The sequence below is a fragment of the Athene cunicularia genome (assembly GCF_003259725.1).
Source record: "Athene cunicularia isolate RWA chromosome 2 unlocalized genomic scaffold, athCun1 chr2_part1, whole genome shotgun sequence".
NCBI lineage: Eukaryota > Metazoa > Chordata > Aves > Strigiformes > Strigidae > Athene > Athene cunicularia.
The window spans coordinates 36,440,147-36,464,901 of record NW_020799095.1 but is presented as its reverse complement, the minus strand read 5'-3'; the positions used below and the strand labels follow the sequence as shown (position 1 = coordinate 36,464,901).

At 42.3% G+C, this 24,755-nt stretch overlaps 1 protein-coding gene across 1 annotated transcript; it reads left to right on the top strand.

Annotated features, from left to right (window-relative positions):
• Positions 1–2,817: 2,817 nt before the first annotated feature.
• MAP3K8 (mitogen-activated protein kinase kinase kinase 8) lies at positions 2,818–18,826 on the top strand. Its single transcript, XM_026842478.1, has 8 exons — positions 2,818–2,937; positions 3,853–4,213; positions 6,952–7,116; positions 8,612–8,873; positions 11,498–11,604; positions 15,777–15,929; positions 16,554–16,800; positions 18,307–18,826. Exons 1-8 carry the CDS (start codon positions 2,903–2,905, stop codon positions 18,438–18,440), a joined length of 1,464 nt encoding a protein of 487 aa, XP_026698279.1. The 5' UTR covers positions 2,818–2,902; the 3' UTR covers positions 18,441–18,826.
• The last annotated feature ends 5,929 nt before the right edge of the window (positions 18,827–24,755 follow it).

Here is a 24,755-nt window from a genome sequence, read left to right as displayed (position 1 = left end):
GGGGCAGAGGCGCCCGGAGAGCCGGGACGGGACGGGACGGGGCTGCGCTGCCGTCCCGCTCGCCCCCCACGCAGCCGGGGATGGGGGTGCGGAGAGGGGGCGTCGAGCTGGGCTGGTTCCCGCCTGCCCTCGGCCTCCGGGTCAGCATCGCCGCTGCCGCCGGAGTCGTTTGATCTCCAGCACCTGTGCTGAGCCCCGGGGGGCTGCGGGGCGGGAAGGGGGCACCCAAACGCCGCCCTGCTGGACAGGAACTTTCTGTCTCTGTCAGTTCTAAGAGATGTTTCTTCTTGTTTCTTTTTCCTCAAGTGAAAAATCTGAAATGACGTGGGAATTGAGATTGTTGGTATTTCTCGTCCCTTAACAGCAGAATTTTTATTTTTTTTTCCCCAAAAGGGATTGTGTTTTTTAAGGTCTGTCGACAACTTTTCTTAAAAGGACTTTTTTTCATCACTGGTGGACAATTACTTGCCACTTAGCCCGGAAAATTATTCCCTAAAAGCAGTAAACAAATCTTTATTATAGGTTTATGATTGTGTTGAGTCAGTCTGCAGTTTTTGGTTAGGTATGGGGTTTTTTGTTGTTATTGGTTGGGGGGTTTTAAACTTGTTTTGTTTTTGGTTTTATTTTGTTGATGCTTGACACAAAAAAAATCCCACAGGGGCTCAGAAGTCTTGTATCCAGTTACTCTTATTTTAGTATGGTAGATATAAAGATGCTCTCAAGCAGCACACTTCTGAGAAGAAGGCGTTTAAGGAAAAGCTACTCGTGATAAATAGCGAAATAGATTCTTGGCTTGCAAGTTACTCATGTGACGATGTTGAAATAATAGCAGAACTGGAGAAAAGGGTTTTGTGCTTTAGCAACTGACTTAAGTGCTTACACTTAGTTTTATTTTTCCACTGTAAGTAAAACCAGGGGTTTTTTTAACTGATAACCTAAGGACAGCATACATAGTAATGTAATTTCTTTTGGTACCTGGATTGTATAGAATGATTTAGAACATTACTTGAGTGCCCACCACAGATATGAATACAGGATTTGGGGGATAAAAAGGAAGAATGAATTCCCTATTGGGAAATGCGCACCATTTTTGTCAGTGATGGAAGTATAACACTTTGGGAATACTTTTTGGAAATTGATGTGTAATTTAAAAATCAGCTTTACATACTCTAGATGCTGCTCTCATGTAAACATTTAGTGTTTAGAGTTTGCTAGATATAGGGAAAAATGAAGGGTCTGCAGCCTTTCTCAAGCACTAAAAGCACAGAACTGAGAATGTGCAGGTTATAGTCACTTTTTCTTGTTCAGAACTTTTTGGGTAGTAGCGAAACTCTTGAAGATACTAGTATTGTGCTATAGGTTGGGAATATTTTGAAGAACAGAGCAGGGCTGGTACTTATGGAAAGCTGCATTTGGTCTAAACTCTACAGATGCTTTATGCATGAAAACGTTATCAGAGAGTGAATTACTTTAATCATGGTGCATATTTGTCTGTTTCCACAAAAGGCTAGAGCATCTAGGGGCTCATGTTTTTCTTCAGAAAGTCCCTCAGGACTCGTTTCTAACTTTACCTGACTACACATGTAATCTCTCGGTTCCTTTTATGACTGGACTGTTTCTTTTCTCTCCACCCCCACTAATTCAGCACCAAAAAACCCGATCAATAGAAGTCCTGCTGTGGGAAAAAATAGAAGTCTCATTTATAATAAAGAGTAAATATTTTCAGGCTTTAACAGCCTTTAGCTTCAGCACAGAGGAGGAAGGTGGGATGCTAGGGGTTAGAAAACACCGCTAGCATCTTTTATTTCTTATGCAGGTTGGAAAAACCTGACCTCTCAGTACTGTGGATACAAAGCCTGGGTGCTCTCCGCTTGAGTGGAGCTAGTGACTGCAAGGTGTCCTACCCCGCTGCCCTAATGTTAGGGGTGCCATCAGGCTGACTTGAGGCTGGGTGAACTGGTGTAGAGTGCTGCTGAAAGTTGCTGTGTCCATCCTGGGGAGGTGGGGGAGCAGGGTGCTGCTCTGCCACCATCACCCCAGGGGTTTGCAAAGGAACGCGTTGCATCACAGGCACTCCCCTTGCCTTTTCCTATGCTGCATCTGCTGAGCTGTCACGTCCTGCTTTTCGCACTCTCAACATGTGGTCTGAGTTTCTTTGCCAAGTCAGCTGCGTCATTTTACTCGGTTTTCTTCAGTGTAAGAGCTGACGTAAATATTCTAACCCATGAGAAATATGTGCCACAAAGCTTCCACGTCCTTGCAGGGAGGGTAAGAAAGATAATGATCATAACCAGAAACTGTACCTGGGTAAATGGCACTGTTTCAGGGCCTCAGGGGATCGAGTCTGCTACTTGTCCATGAGATAAATAGGTTGTGCTTGCTTTTTTTTTTTTTTTTTAAAGTATCTTTTTGTCTGGTTGTTATCTTTTGCCAAAAATAGTTGGTTGAAGTGGATTATTCAAAAAGGAAATGAGAACTAGATAGGGCGTGGTCTACTCAGTTCTGCTAGAGGAAAAGATCTTTCTCTTTGCTATTAGCAATGCCATGAGGCAGGGAGAATAAAACTCAGGACCTAACCATGGAAAAAATATTTTGCACTACTACTTGGAAATCTGGATGATCATACAGTAGCTTGATTCCTGTTTGAGCTGTCATCTTTTTCTGCAGAAAAATCCCCTGTTATCTCTCAGCCTTGTGATTACTAGTTTTTCTTTCCATGAAGCCTATGAAGCAAATGATCATATGAGTGTAAACCAGTCCTTCTGCTTGAGCTGGTATGCCATGCCTTTATTTGTTTTGCTTTTTTTAATAGACTGCTACCAAACGCTGTGAAATTATCATTGGTGGTAAATACGGGTTCAAGAAACATGACGACTTTAGGGATTATATTGAGACGTTTTTGATGGTTTTGTGTGATGTAACCAAGATAAATACAAGGTAAGTGCTCCAGACATTTACGTGTTGAAAACTATTTGTGTAAGTATTGTAATGACTGACCGCGCGTATGTTTCTAACAAATATTCAAGTTAAATTCTCTCTGGCTTAAAGTAGGAATCTGGGATGGGAAGGGACTTTTTGGGATGTTGAACCCAGTCTTGTAGTGAAAGTCTACTTCAACAAAATGGTCAAGATTTATCTTAAAAAGTTATTGTTAGGACTAGTGAGCTCAGAACAAACTGCTGGAAATGGCTTCAAAAACTCACTGTTTTATGATAACTCAATTTCTGACTTCTGAAACTGGTGAAAATTTCAGTTCATCTACTTCTGATCAGTTATTTGCAAAAAAGATCAGTTGTATCTCGGGGTGGTGACTGACTTGTGCTTTGTAGAGTGATACTAATAGATGCTTATTGCTAGTGGAACAATCTTGTTCCATGACCACCTTCTCTTTCTGGGCACATCACATAAATTTCTTATAAAAACTTGGGGATAAACTAATTGAGTACCTTTATATTTCTATTTGTCATTCATTTCCAAATAATGAATTTCTTCATTTGTATTGAGGGTGCTCCTTCATTTTTGCATATCTAGAAACTTGTTAATGCTTCCTTACTGTGCCAGTTCCTCTAATGAAAAGCTTTATCAAAGTAAGTTATCAATGTAAATTCCTTCCTGACAGGGGAGGTTCACTAATAATTTCTAAATAAAATTTCACTAGAAAAGACTTCTTCTCTATTTCTTCTCCACTCAGTCTACTAATTTTGATTTTCTTCATAATACAAATTCATAATTTTAAATCTAACTGTATAATGATGAGCTCTCTATCACCCTGATCACTTCTTTTCGTCTTACTTTGCTAAAACAAATTTAAGTGAAAAGTGTTTTCAGGTTTGTTTATTTCTTTTTTTCCAGGAGTGGTTTTGCAAAGTGGACAGTAATGGAGTATATGAGCACGGGTAGTGATAGCAAAGAGGAGATTGACTTGTTGCTAACTAATTTAAATATGTCTGAGGTGATAGACATCATGGAAAACCTTTATCCAGGTGGAGACCTTGCAGTCTATGAAGACAGCTTAATTGCAATGTGTGAAGAGGCAAATCAAAATGAAGAACGTGCGGAATCCTTATTATTTTGTGAAAGGGAGGTTTCTTTGATGTCCTCCGTCAAATACGGGACTGTGGAAGACCTGCTTGCTTTTGCAAATCAGGTGTCTAACACTGCCAAACAATTTAAAGGATGCAGACAGCAAGAATCTGGAATCCTCTTGAATATGGTATGTCTCTTTTCTTTTTTACTTGAAAATTAGTAGACCTTAGGAGTTAGAAACTTTTAATGAATCTAAATAAAGATCACCCCCAGTTCTGGGAGTAACAGTCATGCTGTTGTTCCATGTGCAAACCTGGGACTGGAGGGCATCTCTGAGGTCAAGTCTAGCCCTTGCAGTGTCAGGCAGCTGTGGAGAAGGGTCTGTTGTTCAGGAAGATCCACTCTATGTTGCCTCTCAGTATTCCTGGAGATTAGAAAACATTTGCCCACATTGAATACAAACTTGAGACATGCAGTAAAAAAGCAAAAGCTACAACTATGATATGGCTTACAGGTTACCCTTGCAGGTAAGGGTTTTCCAGTGCCTTGTGTTCATGCAGTAAAAAGTTCATTATGCAAAACTCCCAAATAAAAGGTCTGGGATCTATTTTGGTTTAGTTACTGAATTCAGTCTATCTGCACAAAATGTAGAAATTAGTAATGTAAGTAAAAAAAGCATATAGTATCAACTGTGACTTTCAGAATTACAGTATTATGTCATATCACACACTGCTAAATTCACGTATAGATGCATTGTTTTGAGCTATGTTAAATTTTTTTTTTTAATGATTTGTGTTCTGTACAAATTAGTGATACTGGACTTCTAGTTAAACTGAGTTGCTTTGGAAACAATTATGAAATGGAAGTTTATTCATACACATGCATGCTCTACATCCGTCGTCTTAAATATCTTGCATGTAATGTGTTTATATGTGAACATTAGCTTGAGGCTTGCTGGTTACTAAGGTGTGAAAGAGCACAGAGTATTGCTTTATTCCAACGTGGAGGGAGCATTACACTATTGCAAAACAGTCACTTTTAAACTCTGTAACACTGAAATTACACTAATATTAAATGTTTCCTATACTTAGGATAGACACTGCTCTACATACTCGTGGTTATTTTGCTTGCATATTGTTTCTACAGATGCATGCAATTGGTATGAACCAAGTACTATTAGGTGCATGTGATCCCATTAAGCAACTGATGATTGGAGGCAGGGCATTACCTGTACATGCATTTCAGCAGGTGCATCTACATTGTAAATGTCTGCAGCATTTTAGTTAGGATCGGGAGTGTCTGTGATTGCCTGGTGACCCTCACTGACTGCACCGTGGCTTGTGTCACGAAGGGTCTTGGAGCACACAAACTGGATTTCTTTTAGTTGAAACTAAACTGGAGCATGGGTTACAGCCACAAACAAGCATTCACTCACCAGGACCAGACCAGGAATTAGTCCTGAAAGCCTCCTGAAAGTGTGAGTAGTGTGGTGGTTGTTGCTCTCTTGCTCTGCAAATCCACTTCACCCAGTCTGTGTTACTTCTAAGACAGGTGTAACCCATGTGGGATATCTAGTCTCAGCCTCTTGGAAGTGAGCAGGCAAGATGAATGGATTGCTAGTCTTTACCTTGGTTCTGCTAAGTAGAGGAGAGGCTCATCCTGCATATCAAGCAAGATACTTTTAATAAAAAAGACACACACCCCTCAACAGCTATGAATTTACAATCCTCAAAAATTAAGAACTTTGAAGAATTAACTTATTTCACATAGATACGTCACAAATGACAGTTTGAGCAGTCAAGAAGTTACTTCCCTATTTGAGAAACATGAAGATGGTTAAAGCACAGAAAGATCATGTGTGTAACATCTTAAAAAGAAATCTACACCAATTAATCTTCCTAATATGCTGTTATCTTAAAAAGGGTAGCTGAAGAGCTCAGTGTATGAGGCCGTGTGACAGACATAAAGTGATAGATATCCTTGATCTGCTTTTACATATCTTCAAGAATCTTGATAAAGTAGCAGTAAACAGGTTAATGATATTTCAGATGCTGGCAATACTATATATCCCCAAATTAATTAGAAGCATATTCACAGTAACCATTGCTAATTCTTTATCTGAGAGAATATTAAGAGACTGAAAAAATATCATCAAACCTCAAGCAGTACTCACATGGCTGTAGTTATGATTTTGGTCTCTCTGTGTCATGTACAGAGGGAGGGACCTGTTTTGGCGGAAGATTTAGAGCAAGATACTGACTTAGACACTGAAGAGCTTCCTGGAGAAACCTTCCTCAACTTGTGGATGGTATAGAGAACCAAAGCTCCCAGCATTACCCACCTAAGCAGACAGTTTTTTTTTTTTTTTTTTTTGAACTACAGTATAAAACTAGAAGGTGTCTGCTAAAATCACAACAGACTTCTTTGACCTTTTACTAAGCAACAGAAACTCTGATACGAGACAGAAAATTAAAATGTGTTCCCCTAGCAGTACATGTGATATTAGGAAATGCTGAAACTCTTGCTCACATCATATAAGATAGCCTGTGAGTAACAGGTATGTGGCATAACAAGTTAGCAGATTACAGGAAGGCCAAACATGTGCAGGTAAACCTAATAACAAGAGGTGGATAATTTCATTAACCCAGCTGCTGTTGTTGTTGTTTCAAGAGAATTAATTGCAACTTACACTTTGTAAGTTAGTCACTGGAGAGAAATGTGGATGCCTGGGTTGTGAATGAATGCCACACCTCACATGCTGTTCCCATTTGGTGTTTCTAAATAAAGACTGCTGAACAGATCGCATGTATCATGCACATATATGAGTGATATTTTTTTTCCACTACATGTGTAAAATAATTAGGCTTGAAGTAGTTTTAACTTCATTGTGATTTTTTTTTTTTTTTTTTCAATTTAACTCCGCAGATCACACCCAAGAATGGGCGCTATCAAATTGATTCGGATGTGCTTCTGTTTCCGTGGAAGCTGACTTACAGGAACATTGGCTCTGATTTTATTCCTCGGGGAGCTTTTGGGAAGGTGTACTTAGCCCAAGATAGAGAAACTAAGAAACGAATGGCGTGCAAACTGGTATGTTCGTTCAGTAGTTTTATTTCTGAGCAAATATTGTATGACAGTATATTTTCAAATATGTCTGCATCAAATTTCACTGTTAGGCTGATGATTGTCTTGGTTTTGTTGTCCTACACAAGGTAGGAAAAATGCACATTTTTGCTAACTTACTGTAATTTTTTGGCTCTGAGTCTGCAAAAGTTTCAGCCTTTTGAAAGTATCTAGAAGTGTGTGTAACTGCTGTGGGCGGGCATGCTGTGGTGCAGGGGTAGAAGAATTTCCACTTGTCCCTCACAGTGGAAAAATATCAGCATGAGACCACATCCCTGCTGAAGGTGATAGCAAAACCCTGTTGCTGCTGATGGTTTTAGGATCTTTTCCTTCTACTGGGGTCTTCAGACATAAGTTTTCTTTACTCCAGTGCCATTAATGTCCCTGAGAGCTCAGCTTACCTGCAACTCTCATTATGTTTTGGGCACTGACTGAGCATAAGGTTGTGAGATGTCTCAAGAAAACTGCTGAGCACCTCCTGTTTTTATACAAGCCGATGTTTTCTTTCAACTTTACCTTTCAACATACTGGTCTGAATTGAGTAGTAAATATTTAGGGACAGCAAAAGCTCAGCTGGGACACTGCTTTATATCCCCCCACTCCTGAATAAGCACCTGCATTACTTGTGTGTGAAAGAGTTGGGAAGGCTGTTGTATATCTTTCCCTTGCAGGCAGTGTATCCACATGGAGACAGATTTAGTTTGCCACTCCTGCATAACCAACTGCAGAATTAAAGTTTCCTAATGTTTCTGAAAATACAAACAGTATTTTTTATTGCAGTAAAAATATTGGCCTCTTATTTGGTTAATTGCCACAACTCTTAGGGAAGGAGAATATAAAGAGCAGTAGTAGCCTTTCTGTGTGTAAGCAAACACTGCTTTTTATTGTCTTGGCAATCTGCCGCCAGTACTTTTTAAAGAAATACAGTGCTGCTGGGTGCTCACTTTAAAGCAGGTTTAATTTCTTGTAAGTCATAGTGCTGGTAAGGATTGAATCGAGGTAATCAGTAATCGTCCTGAGCATGGTTAGTCAGTAAACTGTGCTGAGCACTACAAGTGCTGATCCACACATCGGACAGGTGTATAGTTCTGGTAGAGCAGATGAGACTGCACAAAGCTAATGGAAAAAGCAGTGGGGTTTAATCTCCTTCACCAGGAAGTTTGCACAGTGCTTTTGCGTAACCAGCAGATTTTGACGGGAATAACTGTTGCTACATTGCTTTTTCTGGAAGACTGCACTTTTTATTTGGGCATGATTCCAGAAGCTCTCTCATCTTTAAACAGGATGTATCTCAACTGGGAAGGAAGAACAAGTCGCAGGATCAAACTAAAGCTCTGTATTTTAACAAGTGGATAGGAGTGCTTTGCTTCCTTCTTCCATTTCAATCTATAGGATAACTAGTGTTAGTATGGATAACTTGTTTCTTGAGCTACTTTTCTGTGGTTTTGTTTCAATGTCCTAGGTCCCAGTGGAACAGTTCAAACCATCGGATGTTGAAATACAGGCATGTTTCCGTCATGAAAACATTGCTGAATTATACGGTGCGATTTTGTGGGATGAGACGATCCATCTTTTTATGGAAGCTGGAGAGGGAGGATCTGTCATGGAAAAGCTGGAGAGTTGTGGTCCTATGAGAGAATTTGAAATCATTTGGGTGACAAAGCATATTTTGAAAGGACTTGACTTTCTCCACTCCAAGAGGATTATCCACCATGATATCAAACGTATGTGTGTGTAATTCTTGGGGTGCTTTCCGGTCCAGGCCGGGCTGGAGCTCTGGTGGAGAGCCTGGGATTGAGCTAGGGTGTGCAGCCTCGCATCTCTGGGAAGGAGGGTCCATTAATGCTCAAAAAATGACAAGGTTCTGGAGATAATTATTTACATTATTTATTAATTCACTTCAGTGGAGAGGATGATTCAGAAGTCATAGTTCATTTTCCTTTCTTCAGCAACTCAATTTGAAATAAAACCGTAAAGACAATGAGCAAAATAATCAGTCTGTGTTAAGCCAGAAGTTTCCCTCTTTCATGCAAATTTGTCCTGAGTGCTCCCATGCCCACATTCCTCTTGCACCTTCTTTTAGGTTATGTTTCTGCATGGCTGTTCCTCGGTTTGAGACACTTTGAAACTAACTACATCATTTTTACTGTTTTTTTTCTTTAAACAATTACTGCAAATTTTAGTATATATTTGCTTTTCAAAGGCTCTGGGTATTAACATGTATAAATAATCAAACATATTGTTATTAAACCTAAATTAAATAATATTAAATTGCTTTAAAATTTAATTTTAATACATTATGTTTAATTCAATATTAAATACTGTTTCTCCCAGCACCACCTTCCCCCGCAGACAGATAAATTCTGCCTTTCTAGTAATAGTGCTTCTGATGAAGATGTATCTCTTCTACGAGTTAATTTTTGCTAAACCTGAAGGTTTAAAATAGAAATATTCAAACTGAAGTGCTACAATAAATAGTTGACAGAAGACAATTATCAGGAAATGCTAAATTTTTATCTTGGTTTTGAATTTTTTCTTATTTAATGTGAGTCAGTACTTTAGATGTAAGCCTTTGAGATTGACAACTATAAAACTGCTTAGTTTTTCCCTTAGTTGTGCTTTCTTACTTGTGGCAAGAGTCTTTCCTATGGGTTTATTATAATTGCCAGTAACAATGACATTAATTAAAATATTTAAAAAACAAACCAGCCAAAACTCAACCCATGACATCCAGATACTGGATAGAAGAACCAGCCCATTTTGAATGTGGTGAATGTTAGTGTGTTTTGCTTTTTCCAGCCTTTTTTTCTGCATTACTGGGTGCAGGGCAGGAGGTGAGGTGGAAGCTATCTGGGGCCAGTGGCTGCCAGGCCTGGAGACATCTGGGTGCAAACCCCCATTCAGGGGGGTGAGCTGGGTAACCCAGGCCTTTAATGGCAGCTGTGCCCACTGCCTGACAAGGCAGCCTCTGCTCGAGGGAGCCAAGGTGTGTGTTTTCCCCTGCCAGGCAGAATCTATAGAAAAGGCTGTTTCCCAAACATCTGTTGATTTCTTCCTCACTGCATCAGCTGCTCTTGAATCTCTGTTCTGCTGACCAGGAGGAGATGGGGATTTTACTGAGAGGAAGACTGCCCTGAGCCGCAAAGGGGAGGAGGACTTTCTGTTGGCTCTTAAGAGCAGCTCAGTGCTGGCACTCATTTTAATCCCTGGTTGAAAAGCAGTTAGATTTAAGGTTATTTGGTGGGGGGAGCTTTAGTCAAAACCATCTGAAGCTGGAGCTGGGTACAGTCACAAGCGGTTAGCAGAGCCTGCTGTGCTGTGGCAGTGTGACACTGCACTGCCTTTATTTGGTGTTTAAAATCCGTATCTTCAAAGATATCCCTAAAATTATAAATTTATTTATAAAGTTTTGTAACACTGGTAAGGAGGCAGGTATGCGAAGGGGATTGCTCCAGAAACAGTACCACTGAAATCAAGCCTGTGTCTTCCCACTGGATGGTCATGGTGGGCACTGTTGAGAGAGAAAATGACCCAGTTTCCTCTGGGAGAAAATGTGTTTCTGTTCTGTAACTCGGAGACTTCTTTTGTCCGCGTCTTCTAAGACAGAATACAATAATTTCTCAAGGCTTAACACAGAGCACTGCCTTCATAAATTTTTGATTGGAAATACAACTGCAATGAAATCCTCTGAGTACAAAGTTGTGCCTTAGGCAGAGTTTTATGAAGGAAAGTGAATTAAGCTCCTAGATATTGCTGCAATTCAGTGGAAGTTTGGAACTTGCTGCCTTGTATTACTTTTGCAGCCATACTCTGTCCTCTTTTGTCACTCTGAGCCACTTTCACTGACCTGTGCATGAGACTGGTGTGACTGCTGTAGAGGGGCCTCATTTCCCCTCTACTTCTGTCTTCATTTGAATCATTAGTGTAGAGAAGCCTCTTGGTAACCAACAGTTATGTTGTTCATAGCCAGACCTGCGCAGCATGCTGTCTACCTTGGAGGCTGTTAAACATCTTCAAGCCTTGCTGTGCTGAGGTGTCTATCAGTCTTCCACCTTCCTTTCTTACCCTCAGTCATTTTCTCTCTCTCTTTTTTTCTTTCTTTTTTTTTTTTTTTTTAAGCTAGGAAAATGACCAAACATTGATTCTTCTTTTACATAAACCAGTCCGGTTTGATTTTTGAGACCTGATTTAAAATTGGAATCACTAACAGACCTCTTCTGGCTACGAGAAGGTTTGTGTTGGTTATAGAGACTGGTTGTGCTAATCTCCCCTTTCAAGCTAACGTCCGAATGAAACAGGCATGTTGTGCTAGAAACTTAGATGTTGTCATTTTTGTTTTTTCTTTTAGCAAGCAACATTGTCTTTATGTCAACTAAGGCTGTTTTGGTGGACTTTGGCCTAAGTGTTCAAATGACTGAAGACATTTACTATCCCAAAGACCTTAGAGGAACAGAGGTAAGAAGCTGGAGGATCAAAAGCCCTTATGTTGTATTATTACTCCCCTCGTTATGATGCTTAGGCTCAGATTTGGAGCTTGAGGGTAGAAGCTTGGGCAAAAGAGTTTATATTAATGCTTGCTTGTATTATAAATCTCAATTATTTTTATTTTTGACTTGCCAAATGGAGAATCAGGTGTTAACACTTGAAAGCCACATCACCTTCTCTGCAGTTGCATTTGTTAGTGATTATTAAATCTGAAGTCAAAGAGAAATTGGGGTTCACTGAAGTCAAGCAAAGGAACAGTACTCTGAGGAGGGTTATCTGCAGTGCATCAGCTACAGTCAGAGACACTTCAGACAGGAATTTGTTCTTTGCTCTAGAAAAGATTTCTTCTGAAATATCAGCTGTGGACTGGGGTGACCTGCTCATCGCAGTAGTTTGACTCCTTCTTTGAAACCACAGAAATTACAGGCCTCTGGGTTTCATCCCTTAGCATTTCTAAGCTCTGTTTCCCATCTACATGTAACCCTCTTGTCCTTTGGGGGTTGTGCATAGCATGGTTGATGATTATCTGGTAAACTTGCGTAGACATTACAGTGATAAAGGTGGGGGCCTTTTAAATGGTCTCAGTGACTTTGACTCTGAACATGCACAGGGGTCCTGCATGTCACTTGGGCTACACCAATACCAAGGTGTTTCCAGGGCTAGAGCTTTAGCAAACAACCAAGCAGCAACAATTAGCTTGGATAGCTGCTGCAAGTGTGGCTTTGTATTCTCTCTGTTGCCAGAGGAGGTTGTTTACAGGAAACGCTTCAGCTGAAATGTTGGCACTTACCATTTTGATAGTCTTCCACAGCATATGCGTGTGTTTAGTGGAGATACGTGTATAACTGACAAAGAGCATTTCACTCCTTGAAATGGTAGGATAAAACAGATTTTAGAGAATGTCAGGCTTGTTTGTTTTTTGTTTTGTTTTTTTTTTTAAGATATTTAGGAAAATACTTGAACATTTATTTTCACTGTCTTTCTAGTCAGGGGAGTTAAGAGCTTAAAATGCTTACTATACTGGAAGCAATATGCTTTCTGGCACTTCATGTATGTGCTTTGTGGGGTTTTTGGCTTGGTTTGGTTTTTTTTGTTTAAGGGGGCTTTGTGTGCTCTTAATGAGAATAAGAAAAATGGTGGAAATGAGTTGGAAGCCCTGGTAAGGTATTTCCCAAGGATGGACATGTATGTAAACAGGAAATTTCCAGGTTTGTGGAGTGGACTGGTTGTGATCCATTCCTGGTTGTTGGAGGACAGGCCAAGTTCATGTGGGTGAGAATAACGGTGAAAAACAGTTCTTCATTTAGTAGGAAGGAAATTATTCCACACTGCTGAGCACCTGTAGTCACATCCTTAGAAAGTGGATAATCCTTGCAACCCGGAAACATGGCGGTGCTTGGTGTTTGCTGTCTCAGGGGAGAGGTAGCCAGTCTTGGGACCATCAATCCTGCTGTTCTGCTGCAGCATCGCAGGCCAGAAGTAAGGTTGCAGAGAGAGTGCTGTGAAAGGAGATTTTCAAATACCAGTCAAAGACTCTTAGAGACACCATGAGTGCTAGTCTATAGCTTTTTCTGCTCAGCCTTTCTCCTAGGCATCTTGTCTACCGTGCCTGTGTTCAGCCCTGTGAACACTTGTACCTAATCCAGTCACCCACAAATTCCCCCTGTAGTCTTTGATAGCACTGGCTTTCCTTGTTTTTTCAAAGTAAGATCTTGACCCTCCAAAGTCCTCCCGAGTGTTGTACCCCTTCCTTATTATGCAGCCTTAAGTGGGGCAGTTGCCCAGGAGTGCTGTTCCTGCATGTAGTTGTGCAGCCCCTTGTTTAGGTCTTTATCACTGCCATGCAGCATCATGCCTGTGACCTGGCTGGTTTCTCTTGCATCTGGTATTGGCAGGGACTCATATCCACAAAGGAAGCTGCAGCTGGAGTTATCTTTCTCTTGTGCATGTTCTCCACCGGGAGTTAAGGATTTTTATTTGCTTCTGTAACACAGAAGTGTGAATGTAGTGAATCTTCTTTGTGTTCATGAAAATGAATAGTTGCAATTCTGGGCAGAATGATTGAAAGATAGTTAAATTTTATTTTAGTTGGTGTAGCATGAGAACCTGGCTTTTCTGAACAGTATGTGTGCAGGGCGTGAAGTGCCAATATACCATGGTTGTGATGTAACTTCTCTGCAGGAAATACTTTTTCTAAGCATTTGATGCACTTTGTTATGCTTCTGTCACATTCTTAAAATACGTAAACTTAAGTTACAACCATTTGAGGGGAGGATAAAGTTGTCTGTTAAAGTTTATTGAACGTGGAAGGTGTGATTAATTTTCAGGAATGCTAAACTAAAACTGGCACAGCATGAAGAGGAGTGCTTTTTAGCTGGGTTTTGTCTGTGGTCTGGCTGGCAAACAAGTGCCAGCCCAGCAGTAGGAAGGAGTGAGAAGAGGAAGGTATCCAGGGCTTGGGCTACCTACTTTGGTGACAACAGAGTCTTAGGCCAGTCTAAATCAGTCTGAAATTACAGCTTTGGTGGACATCTCATTTTTTTCTTTTCACCCCAGTGCAATCAAGGTGCACCTTAACCATTTTCACACTTTGACTGCAACTGCATTCAGGTTCTCGTTCCAGTATCTTTTTTTCCCCTCAAGAAGGCAGCTGTTTTCTGTTTATATAGATTTCACTCAAGTTACACTGTATTTGCTAATGACCATTTTTTACAAAAGTAGAAATTCTGTTCTTTGCTCCTTATGAGACTTAAAGGTGATGGATGCAGATGCATTTACTCTACCTTAGCCCAGAGGAAAGCAGTGGATAGGAGTAAGTAGCAGCTGTAGACACCTGCTGAACCTTTGCACATTCTTCCGATCTGAAGCTTTGATTGCGGATACAGTATGTGATTTACTGGGAAATATTCCTCGGAATTTGCGTGAGCCCTACAGCCACTCTCAGTCTGTGGTAATAAGTAGTCAAACCATGTGGTGATGACTTAACTTCCTGCTCTTGTGTCAGTTAATGGCTTTTAATTTGATTCTTTGTGGTAGGATGACTTGAACTAGTTAAAAGTTCTGTTTGGCTCCTTTAGAGGGAAATTGGGTGAGGGAAAAGTAGAAACCAGAAGCAAATAGAGCCACTTCCTAACCTAGAGTGTTGTGGGCTGTGCCCACGTTGTGTTGAAACCTACTCCCTCTGCCAGTGATGGTGGCAGAGCTGTGTGGGCAGCTCCTGCCAGCCATGGGGTGTGCCCCCTGCATCCTGCCTGTCTGGTTCTCCTCCAGCTGCATTCCCAGCTGCCTGGAGCTGGCAGGAGCTTCCCACCAGATCCTTCTGTAGGATCTTGGCAAATCCAAGCATTCCAGTGAAATGTTTAGATGCAAACTGTATTGTGGTTTAGATGAAATTAAAATTTTTGGATTAAAAAAAAGGATGGAAGAGAGATGCTTGCCTTAATAGCTGCTGTAGGGTAACCTGGTGGAAAGAGCACACAGTAGGATTTAAGAGACCTAGCTTTTAATTTATGCCTTGCCTTAGAATTGGCTTCCTTTACTTAGGATAATGCCCCAACATGCAGGTTGATGGATAAGGGGGGGCAGAGAAAAAGAGTAAGGAAGACAGTAAGGTGTCTGTCAGTTCTGTCCAGAGTTGTATAGTATCCAGTGTAACAGGGATTTGAGGAGTAGACTCCTACCCCCAGCTGGGTGGCTAGTAGTGGGGTCACCCTCTCTCTTTAGCCTAGTGCATGCTCATGTTGTTCAAGCAGACTGGAGTAGTCCCAGCGGTGCCCTACAAAACAAACTGGCAATTCAAGCACCTTATTTTGCTGTGGAGAAATGAGGTTCTTGCTATCCAGCTAAGCAAAGCAGAGCCATGGCTTGAACCTTAGCCTCTCACAGCTCAGCTAAAACCTGTAGCGACTGGGCAAACCTGGAATGAGAGTTTGTCCAGGTGCCAGACCAGAAAATCTCTGTGATTGTGGTAATGTGCAGAGCAGAAAAATCTTATTCCTCAGATGATGCTTGGTCTCTAGGCTGCAGGCGCTAGTGGGATGTATCCCTTCAGAGAGGGGTTTCCTGGATGACAAAATGTCACACTTCATCTTTGCTTGTTGTTTTCTCCTGTTAATTAGTCTTTTTTTGACTGTTCTTCACAGATTTACATGAGCCCTGAAGTTATCCTCTGCAGAGGACACACAACAAAAGCGGACATCTACAGCATGGGAGCTACTATTATTCATATGCAAACTGGCATCCCGCCCTGGGTGAACAGATATCCTCGTTCTGCGTATCCATCCTACCTCTATATTGTAAGTGTCTTTAGCAAAGCCGTAGCTCAGTTTCAGTTGAAGGGTTTCCTGTATTGATGGGAAAGCTCCACTCATATGAAAACTATCAGTGTTTGTCAGAGAGATGACATCATCCCTTTTGCTTCAGAGGAGGGAAGGAAGAAGTGGGTTTTGATCACTTAGGGGAAGACAGAGGCTGAGCTGGAGTCATCTCTGTGGTTTGTGTTACAATGTACAGGCCTCAGTTTACTGCAAGGACAGGGTTAGAACAGCGTGAAACTTCATCGAAACAAGCCCATCTGTGTTCCACTTAGCTGTTTTGCTTAGAAGTTGCAGATAAAAACTGGGGCCTGGCAAATTTGATTCTCGGGTTCTTCCAGTGTGGTACAGAAATCTGGTGAATTTGTATTGCACCAGATTTTAGGCTTTCTTGGAGTTGCTCTGAGTTCTTAAATTTGTGATAAAATCTGATTTTAAAAAGGTGGATTTTGTGCAGTTGCATGTTCTGTTCTAATTGACCAGCCCAGCTTGGAGAGGTGATAAATTGTAAGTGGGGAATTCCCAGACCAGTCGTAGTTATCTGTGACTTCCTTCTCCCACTTATTTTAGACTAACTGTTTCGATGGTCTTTTTTTATTCCAACAGATACACAAGCAAGCTCCCCCCTTAGAGGACATCGCTGAAGACTGCAGCACTTCCATGAGAGAGTTGCTAGAAGCAGCTCTAGAAAGGAATCCTAATCATAGGCTTTCTGCAGCAGACTTACTGAAACACGAAGCCTTACACCCACCCCCAGAAGAGCAGCCACGATGCCAGAGTCTGGACTCAGCATTGTTTGAAAGGAAAAGACTACTCGCGAGGAAGGAGCTGCAGTTGCCAGAAAACATTACAGGTAATGATATCAGGCTTATTTATCTTGCACTTTGTAGATTTTACTGTTTCAAAACTTGATTTGAGTGAGTGTTTAGAAACAAATTAAACTTAAAAAGCTTCTGAAAAGAGACCAGTAGAAATCCCAATCAGATGACATCAGACCCAGAGCTCATTAGTGTTATGTAAAACGCCCATTGACTTCAACAGAGGAAGAATTTAGCCTGAATTCTGCAGCTCCGGAAGGGCTGGCTCATGAAAAAGCCCTGGCAGTCATTCAGGGCACTTTGTGAGCTATAGGTTGCTGTCCTTACTTACCTTTATTTGCCACAGTATTGGAGATGTTTTATTGATACTAGTGATTTGTTAACAACAACAACAACAACAACAACAAAAGTCCAACAACCACCACTACCAAATCCAACACGTTTTGCCTTCTTAAAGAAAAAGACACGCACAAAACCATAAGTGTAATGTTGCTGAGTGTCAGCAGTACAAGCCCTTTGTTTTAAAACCAAAAATGACTGTAGGATAGAACACTGTTCCCCTTGTGCATTAGTAAGTGCTTTATGAGGGATAATACATGAACCAGTTAGGAAACTCAGTGTGTCCTCAGATAATACCAAGTCTAAGGAAGATTTAGTGCAAGCAACCTGTTAACAGGCTTCAAAATGCTTTTCGTCTAAAATATGTTAGGAGGGTTCTGAAAAAAGTCATATAAAAACTGACCACAGACAAGTGGTTTATTTGATTGTGATAAGTATTTGAAAAGATACCTATGCAAAGTTTTGGGTGCTGTAATGCATAATTGTTGCAATTAATTCACTTAACATTTAAATCAATCACAGCCTTTGCATCTAGAATGGCATTGCTCCTTCTGGATTTTGCCTTTGACTGGCTCAGGCTATCTGAATCAGTTCTTTTGAAGCTGAAAAAAATATTTGACCGTTAAACTGGAATTTTAGGTGCTTGAGATTCCAGGACACTCATTGTACAAGTATTCAGGGGAGTTCTGCCATTGCAAACCAGGTTTGGTTCCTTCAAACCTGATGTAAAAGAAAAAAAAAAAAATTAGTCCGATGGTCCCATATTTGTTCGGTATTGTCACACCCAGTAATACAAAGAGGATGTCATCTGTTTAGATGAAAATTCCCCTATAATGAAGGGGAATTCTCAGCTGGCAGAAAGTTAGTAGGTTGTTTTTTTTTCTTGCACCAAACTGCATTAGCACTATGGCTCAGAGGATGAGGAAGCTCTGCCTAGCTGTCCCAGCTGATGGAGATTTTTTTTTTAAATAGTTGAACACACTTGCGGTTTTCAGTAGCAAGCTGCTTACCTTTCTTTGCCCTAGAGTTGCGGGTTGATTTGTTATATTTTATTTTGAGATTTATGTTATATTGTCCTTAAAAATGAAGTTTTCTAAACCACAGATAAATATACAAATTATTCCAGTAATGTCTACAACCATGAACTGAACTAATGTAGCTATTTATGCAATAATGACATGCTTTGTCTGTTTCCTTTTTAGATTCATCATTGTGTACTGGGAGCATGGAAGAGTCAGACCTGCTAAAGAGACAAAGATCACTCTACATAGATCTTGGAGCTCTAGCTGGTTACTTTAATATTGTTAGGGGACCACCAGCCTTAGAATATGACTGACACCATTAACATTTTGTGTCAGCAGGTCAGAAATGAACCTCTACCTCTTAAAACTTGATTTTCAAATTAGTACATAAAAATATTGCCACTGTAGGCTGTCAAATGTGAATCGTGTTTAATTGCACAGATGGTTAAGCTAAACCCTTAGGGGCTCTGATAAGCTGATCCCAAGCAACAATATTTGTGTGTCTGCTGGTTTACCAACAAGAAGATGGCAAAAAGAACAATGCTGGGAATGTGTTAATCCAGGATATCTTCCTGTGCTGGGCCTTGCACTTTTATAAAACTTGTAATATATGCTTGCAAATACTGCTATGGGGGGAAAAAATAATTGAGCATGTGGGCTGTAAGATTCAGGCTCTCTGAGCTGTCCTTGGAGAAAACCTTCAAAAAAAAAAAGTCCTTGATTTAACCAGTCAAAGACTGGTTCAATCTTGTTCTGTCTTTGAGACTTGGCCAGTCTCTGGTCATTCTTAATGAAAATCAGGTCTCCTTTAAGCTGAGCTATTGTCTGTCAGCTCTTTCTGGAGTCAAAGCATCACTTGGTTACACGTATGTTTTAACTTTGCATCTTCCCTGTGCTGTCAGAGCTAAGCAGGGCACTGTCCCCATTATCTGCAGGTGGAGGGAATCCTTCACTGGCTATATGGGTTAGCTTTGGGAATAGCACAGCAAGCTGGCCCTAGCAAAGCACGCAGGTGACTCTACCTGCTTCCTATGTTAAGGCTACTGCAAGGATATCTTGGGTAGTACTCAAGGGTAGATCAAATGTTATTTCCTATTGATAACAGTGGGCAGGCTCCAGACTCTTGCTTTTTAATACATTAAAATTGTACACGTGTATAATTGCTGTGAGTGCTATGGTTTGGAAAGCGTGTCATTAGTGACAAGCTGTGTTTATGTTCCTATGGAAATGGAATTATATTGTTCTTGCTGTGCCTCATACATTTGAAACGTGATGTTTTGGATGATAGTAAAACTATGTAAACTGCATAGTTCTGTACATCCCATGGGATGAGAACGTAAACTTTTATAAAACCCTCTTTGATGCTTAGGATGATTCTTTATAAGCATTTGTGTTAAAATGGCATACTGTGTATGTTGTACACTGAATCTTTTCTGAAGCACAGTCTTTTTCATATGTCTGTTATTTAATGCTGCTTTTACATAATACACAATCTTAAGCAGATGATTTCTAGTTTGATACTGATATGGTCAAATGAATAAATCCAGCTCAGTGCCTTGAGACGTGTTTGCTCTGTTCTCTCATCTTTGAAAACAGTGTGGGGCTGTAACTGTATTTGGGCCAACCTCCCCTACCATGGCCCAAGAACACTACGTGCATCATTCCATTTATCGGGGAGTCGGGTGAAAGTCATTGTTGATGGATTCTGGACTCTGGTTACAGACGATGAGTGTTTCTGACAATCTCATTCTCAGACCCCAGCACTCCTTCTGCACTGCCTGATACTGCACAGCAGTTGTGTGTACAACATGCAGCGCTTCAGTTCTGATGTAAATTGCTGTAAAAAATCCTGCTGGGAATAACCCACCTGCTCCAGTACTTTGTGCAAAATCTCTAGATAACCAGCTGCTTTGAGGAGAGCTGTGTAAGGGAGCTCTCTTCATATTTATCCTGTCTGTAGCAATCAAAATATTTGGAGATTAAATTTCAGTGTAGCTCACTTAAAGAAAACATGACCTAACGGTTTGGGTGCTCACCTTTGCCTTGAGCGACATGGGTTTAATTTTCAGATCTTTTGCTGATGGCTTTTGATCTTTAATGAGTTTCACAGAATTAGTAGGAAGCAGCTGTTCAGGTGACTGGAAGTGAGTTTAAAATGTCTTCCACAGTTTCCCTTCTAGAAAATGAAGGTGTTTATCCTTACCAAATAGTGGCTAGTTATTATGCAAATGCTTATTAAGTGCCTACATACTTCAACAATAAGATCTATGTTGAAATTATATAGATTACATTACATTGGGGAGCTCCTACCATTGCTTGAAAAATTTAACAGTGATTTTTCTTCTCTTTTTTCTTTAATACCAGTTAAATGATTTAGCATGGAAATCTGCCTATGGGAACAAGCTCTCTATTTAATATTCATTTTTACTATACTACTGTTATATCACAGAATCATCTAGGTTTGAAAAGACCTGGAAGATCATCCAGTCCAACCATTAACCTATCACTGACCATTCTCAACTACACCAGATCCCTCAGCGCTATGTCAGCCCTACTCTTAAACACCTCCAGGGTTGGGGACTCCACCACTGCCCTGCGCAGCCCATTCCAACACCTAACAACCCCTTCTGGAAAGAAATGCTTCCTAATATCCAGTCTAAACCTTCCCTGGTGCAACTTGAGGCCATTCCCTCTTGTCCCATCTCTTACTACTTGGTTAAAGAGACTCATCCCCAGATCTCTGCAGCCTCCTTTCAGGTAGCTGTAGAGGGCGATGAGGTCTCCCCTCAGCCTCCTCTTCTCCAGACTAAACACTCCCAGTTCCCTCAGCCGCTCCCTGTACGACCTGTGCTCCAGACCCTGCACCAGCTTCGTTGCCCTTCTCTGGACACGCTCGAGTCATTCAATGTCCTTTTTGTAGTGAGGGGCCCAAAACTGAACACAGGAATCGAGGGGCGGCCTCACCATGCCGAGTACAGGGGTCAGATCCCTTCCCTGTCCCTGCTGGCCACGCTATTGCTGACACAAGCCAGGATGCCATTGGCCTTCTTGGCCCCCTGGGCACCCTGCTGGCTCCTGTTCAGCCGGCTGTCAATCAACACCCCCAGGTCCCTCTCTGACTGGCAGCTCTCCAGCCACTCCTTCCCAAACCTGTAGCGCTGCTGGGGGTTGTTGTGGCCCAAGGGCAGCCCCCGGCATTTGGCCTTATGGAAACTCCTGCAGTTGGCCTCAGCCCATGGCTCCAGCCTGTCCAGGTCTCTCTGCAGAGCCTCCCTACCCTCGAGCAGATCAACACTCCCACCCAACCTGGTGTCACCTGCAAACTGACTGAGGGTGCACTCGATCCCCTTGTCTAGATCATCAATAAAGATGTTAAACAGGAGTGGCCCCAAAACCGCGCCCTGGGGGACACCACTCGTGACCAGCCACCAACTGGATTTAACTCCGTATATCTTCACACTATGCTACTAATAAGTGAGCAGGTTACCCAAAGCAATTACAGTTTATGTAATGCCAGATAGATTTCTCTTTTTATGCACATCCACAAGTCTAAACAGTATGAGGCTTCATGATAAATATCACTTCAGAAGACTGGTACACAATCAACAAGTAGCTATTTGGGTACACTGAACACCAAGCATTGCTACCAGCTCTGTGAGCTTTCTAATAGCTGAGGACTGTTTTTCAGGTGAGCCTCAGGCTGCAGCTAAGCAGTGATTTCTCTCTGCAGTAATACATCATATCCCAAGCATATCACATCCCTCAAGCATATTCCACAGTGGTTGATCCCTGCGTTGTGTAGGTTCACCTGTTTGTGTCACCGCCTGGGGAATGAGGTCAGGGAAATGAACTGGGTTAGAAATAACATGGGAGGGGGGAGATTGTTTTTCTAATCTGGTTGCCTGAGCAGCTGTGTACTTGGAGTAATCAAGGCTGGAGGTGAGGGGGAGGGAAATGAAAAGGCATGGTGGGAAAACCCTGCCAGCACAAGCCCCAGGGGGATGGCTGGTCTGCTCAGAGCTGTGGGATTTTGCAAATTGTTTGCCACTGTGTTGATTTTTGGTGTGTAGTTTCATTTTCTATTGGGGGAATACTGAGACTTGTGCTAACTGCAAAGGAAAGTACAAGTGTGTGGAGAAACCCACTGCTCACGGTTAACTGAGGAAGTTAGGAACCCAGAGGTACCTTTCCTCCTCCTGGGTTTAGCAGGTTTTATGTCCTCAGATCAGCCTGTAACCCTGAGACTGAGCCCACTACCATGGCCTATAGCAGGTTTGACGATTGTTTGAAGATGTGCTGAACTCTCCACTCTGTTTTGAAGGAAGACCCGGTTTAGGTCTTTGAAAAAACATGGGGGGAGAGAGAGAAGTTAAAGTCCCTTTTTCCCGTTTTCTTACAGCTGCTGCTTCTTTGCACCCCTCACCCACCCTTCTCTCTCCCATGCCTCCTGCAAGCAAGAGAGTTTTGCTTGCTGCCTGGTTTCTGGAGGTTTCATAACTCCTACATTCAGTCCCTTGTTTTTCTAATCCTGCAAAAATATCAGTGGACAGAAGAGATGGGGAGGAGCAATTGAAAGTAGAAATAAGGGTTTTCTTGCCTGGATGTTAAATGAGCTTCCCTGTTAGCCCAAATGGAAGTTTGAGAGAAGCTGCAGTAGAAGTACAGAGCAGTTTGCCAGGCCCTCCCCATGTACAGTGCTGATGGAGATGGGGAGGGAGGCTCTTGGCCAAGTGTTCGTCCCCTTGTTGGGATGTTGGGAAAAATGGGGTGTTGCTCTTCTGGCTAAGTGGCAGAAGCAAAGAAGCAGCTGGAAAAGGGATACTGGAGGTGTTACCACTGCAGCAGCTGGGGAGACCAAATGGGTCAGTTGGGAAGGGCTGGGGCAAAGAGACCTGCATGGTGCTGTGTGTCGATGGCTAGAAACAGCTTCCCTTGGTGCTGTACAAGCTGCTTCCAAGGCAGGCTCAGACAGCATGGGCAAGGACTTTGCTTCCTATGCTTTGCTTGGCATCCTGTGCCCAAGGAGGAAGGACTTAGCAAATTCCCAGTGAATGAGTACCAAAGCACTATTTGGAGCCTGAGCATCCTTTCCTTTTTCTTACAGGAAAGGCCCAGCTGGTCAACTTCTAAAACTGTCACCATCTGAAGATAATCATTTGGGCAAAAGGAAAACAAGTCCTTTATAAATGGTGCGTGCTGGCCAAACTCAGCAACGCCCAAAAAAATCCAGCTGGCCCTTGGGAGTGGCTCATAGTCCCATAGGTGCACTTGTGCTACTTCAGGCTGGCCACCAGAAATAGCTCTGCCGACTGATACTGGGGCATGGTGACTCACTGGGGAGGAGGTGAGCTGCTGCGACAGCCACGAGCCTTTGGTCACCTGCAACCACACCTCCCATGCGAGGCAGCACCACGTGCCACCTGAGCAGTGGGATGACATGGCCACAGGGGCAGCCTGAGCATGGCCAGGAGAAGGTGGGTTTGTCTGAGCCTGTCAGAGGGAAGAGAGCCAAGGATGCTCGAGAGTGAGGTGTGCAGGAGAAAATGCCTGTGTGTAGCTGATTCTCGTCAAAGCGACATGCCATAATAGCATCATGCTCACCCATAAATCTGGTCTCAAGTGTGAACCTTATTCCAGTAAAAGCCAGATTCAGAGGAAGGATGCTACTGTAGTGACCATACACAGAGGGACAGTGCCCCACTTGCAGGCTATGACACTAATTGGCTTTGCCAATATGTAAAAGTCAAATAAATGGTGATGTTTGAAAAGTTTAAAATCTCTCCTGGTGCTGACAGTAAGTTACACGCTGAATCAGTGTACAGCCAAAAAAGGTTGAGAGATGAAAATAAGAGACAGGCAGGGAGGGACTTGGTGAGGTGTATGCGAAGCCCTAGAGGCGGGGGAGGGGAGGCAGGAAGGGGTCCATCAAACCTCGGGAGTGGAAATGACACGGAACCAGCTAGCAGACTGGGGGCTTGTTGAAGCTGCTGCTGGTGACAAGGGTTGCTTTCTCCTGTAACTCTCACAGTATGCCAAAGTCAACTTTTTTTCTTCCCCTGCCCTCCCTCCAAAAAAGAAAAGAAAAACACAGTTTGCCCAAAGAGGAAGTCTTCAAAACCAGTGTGTGAGTTCCCAGTGTAGGTCTTTTGTCTTTGTCAGCTCCCCTCTCCTTCTGTTTAAGCTGCAAGTGAACAGGAGCTGCTCCACATGGCTGTGGTACACATAAGCTCATGTCAGAACCTGTGCCTGTATCACACTGTCACTGCAGATGTTGCTTCAGGAGCCTTTATCCAGCTGTAGTATAAAGAACCCTTCAAACGCTGAGCTGTTGTGTCTTATTTCCGTGCATAAAGATAGTAGTTTCCAAGCCAAACTTGGTGTCCCCATCACCCATGCCAGTTTCCCTCCCATCCCACAGCATTCGCTCTCCCTCTGCAGCGCAGTCTGTGAGTCACTGTCTGCACAGCACATCCCACAGTGCCAGCCAGCTTGGCGGCCCTCTGGCACAGGCTCACAGGGATGCTGGGAGAGCCTGGCACCACGGCTCTGCCTCTGCGCTGGGTCACCAACCTCTTGGAAGTGACTTGACTAGTGTCACAGGGGGAGCTGTTTGGGGACACAGATGTGTA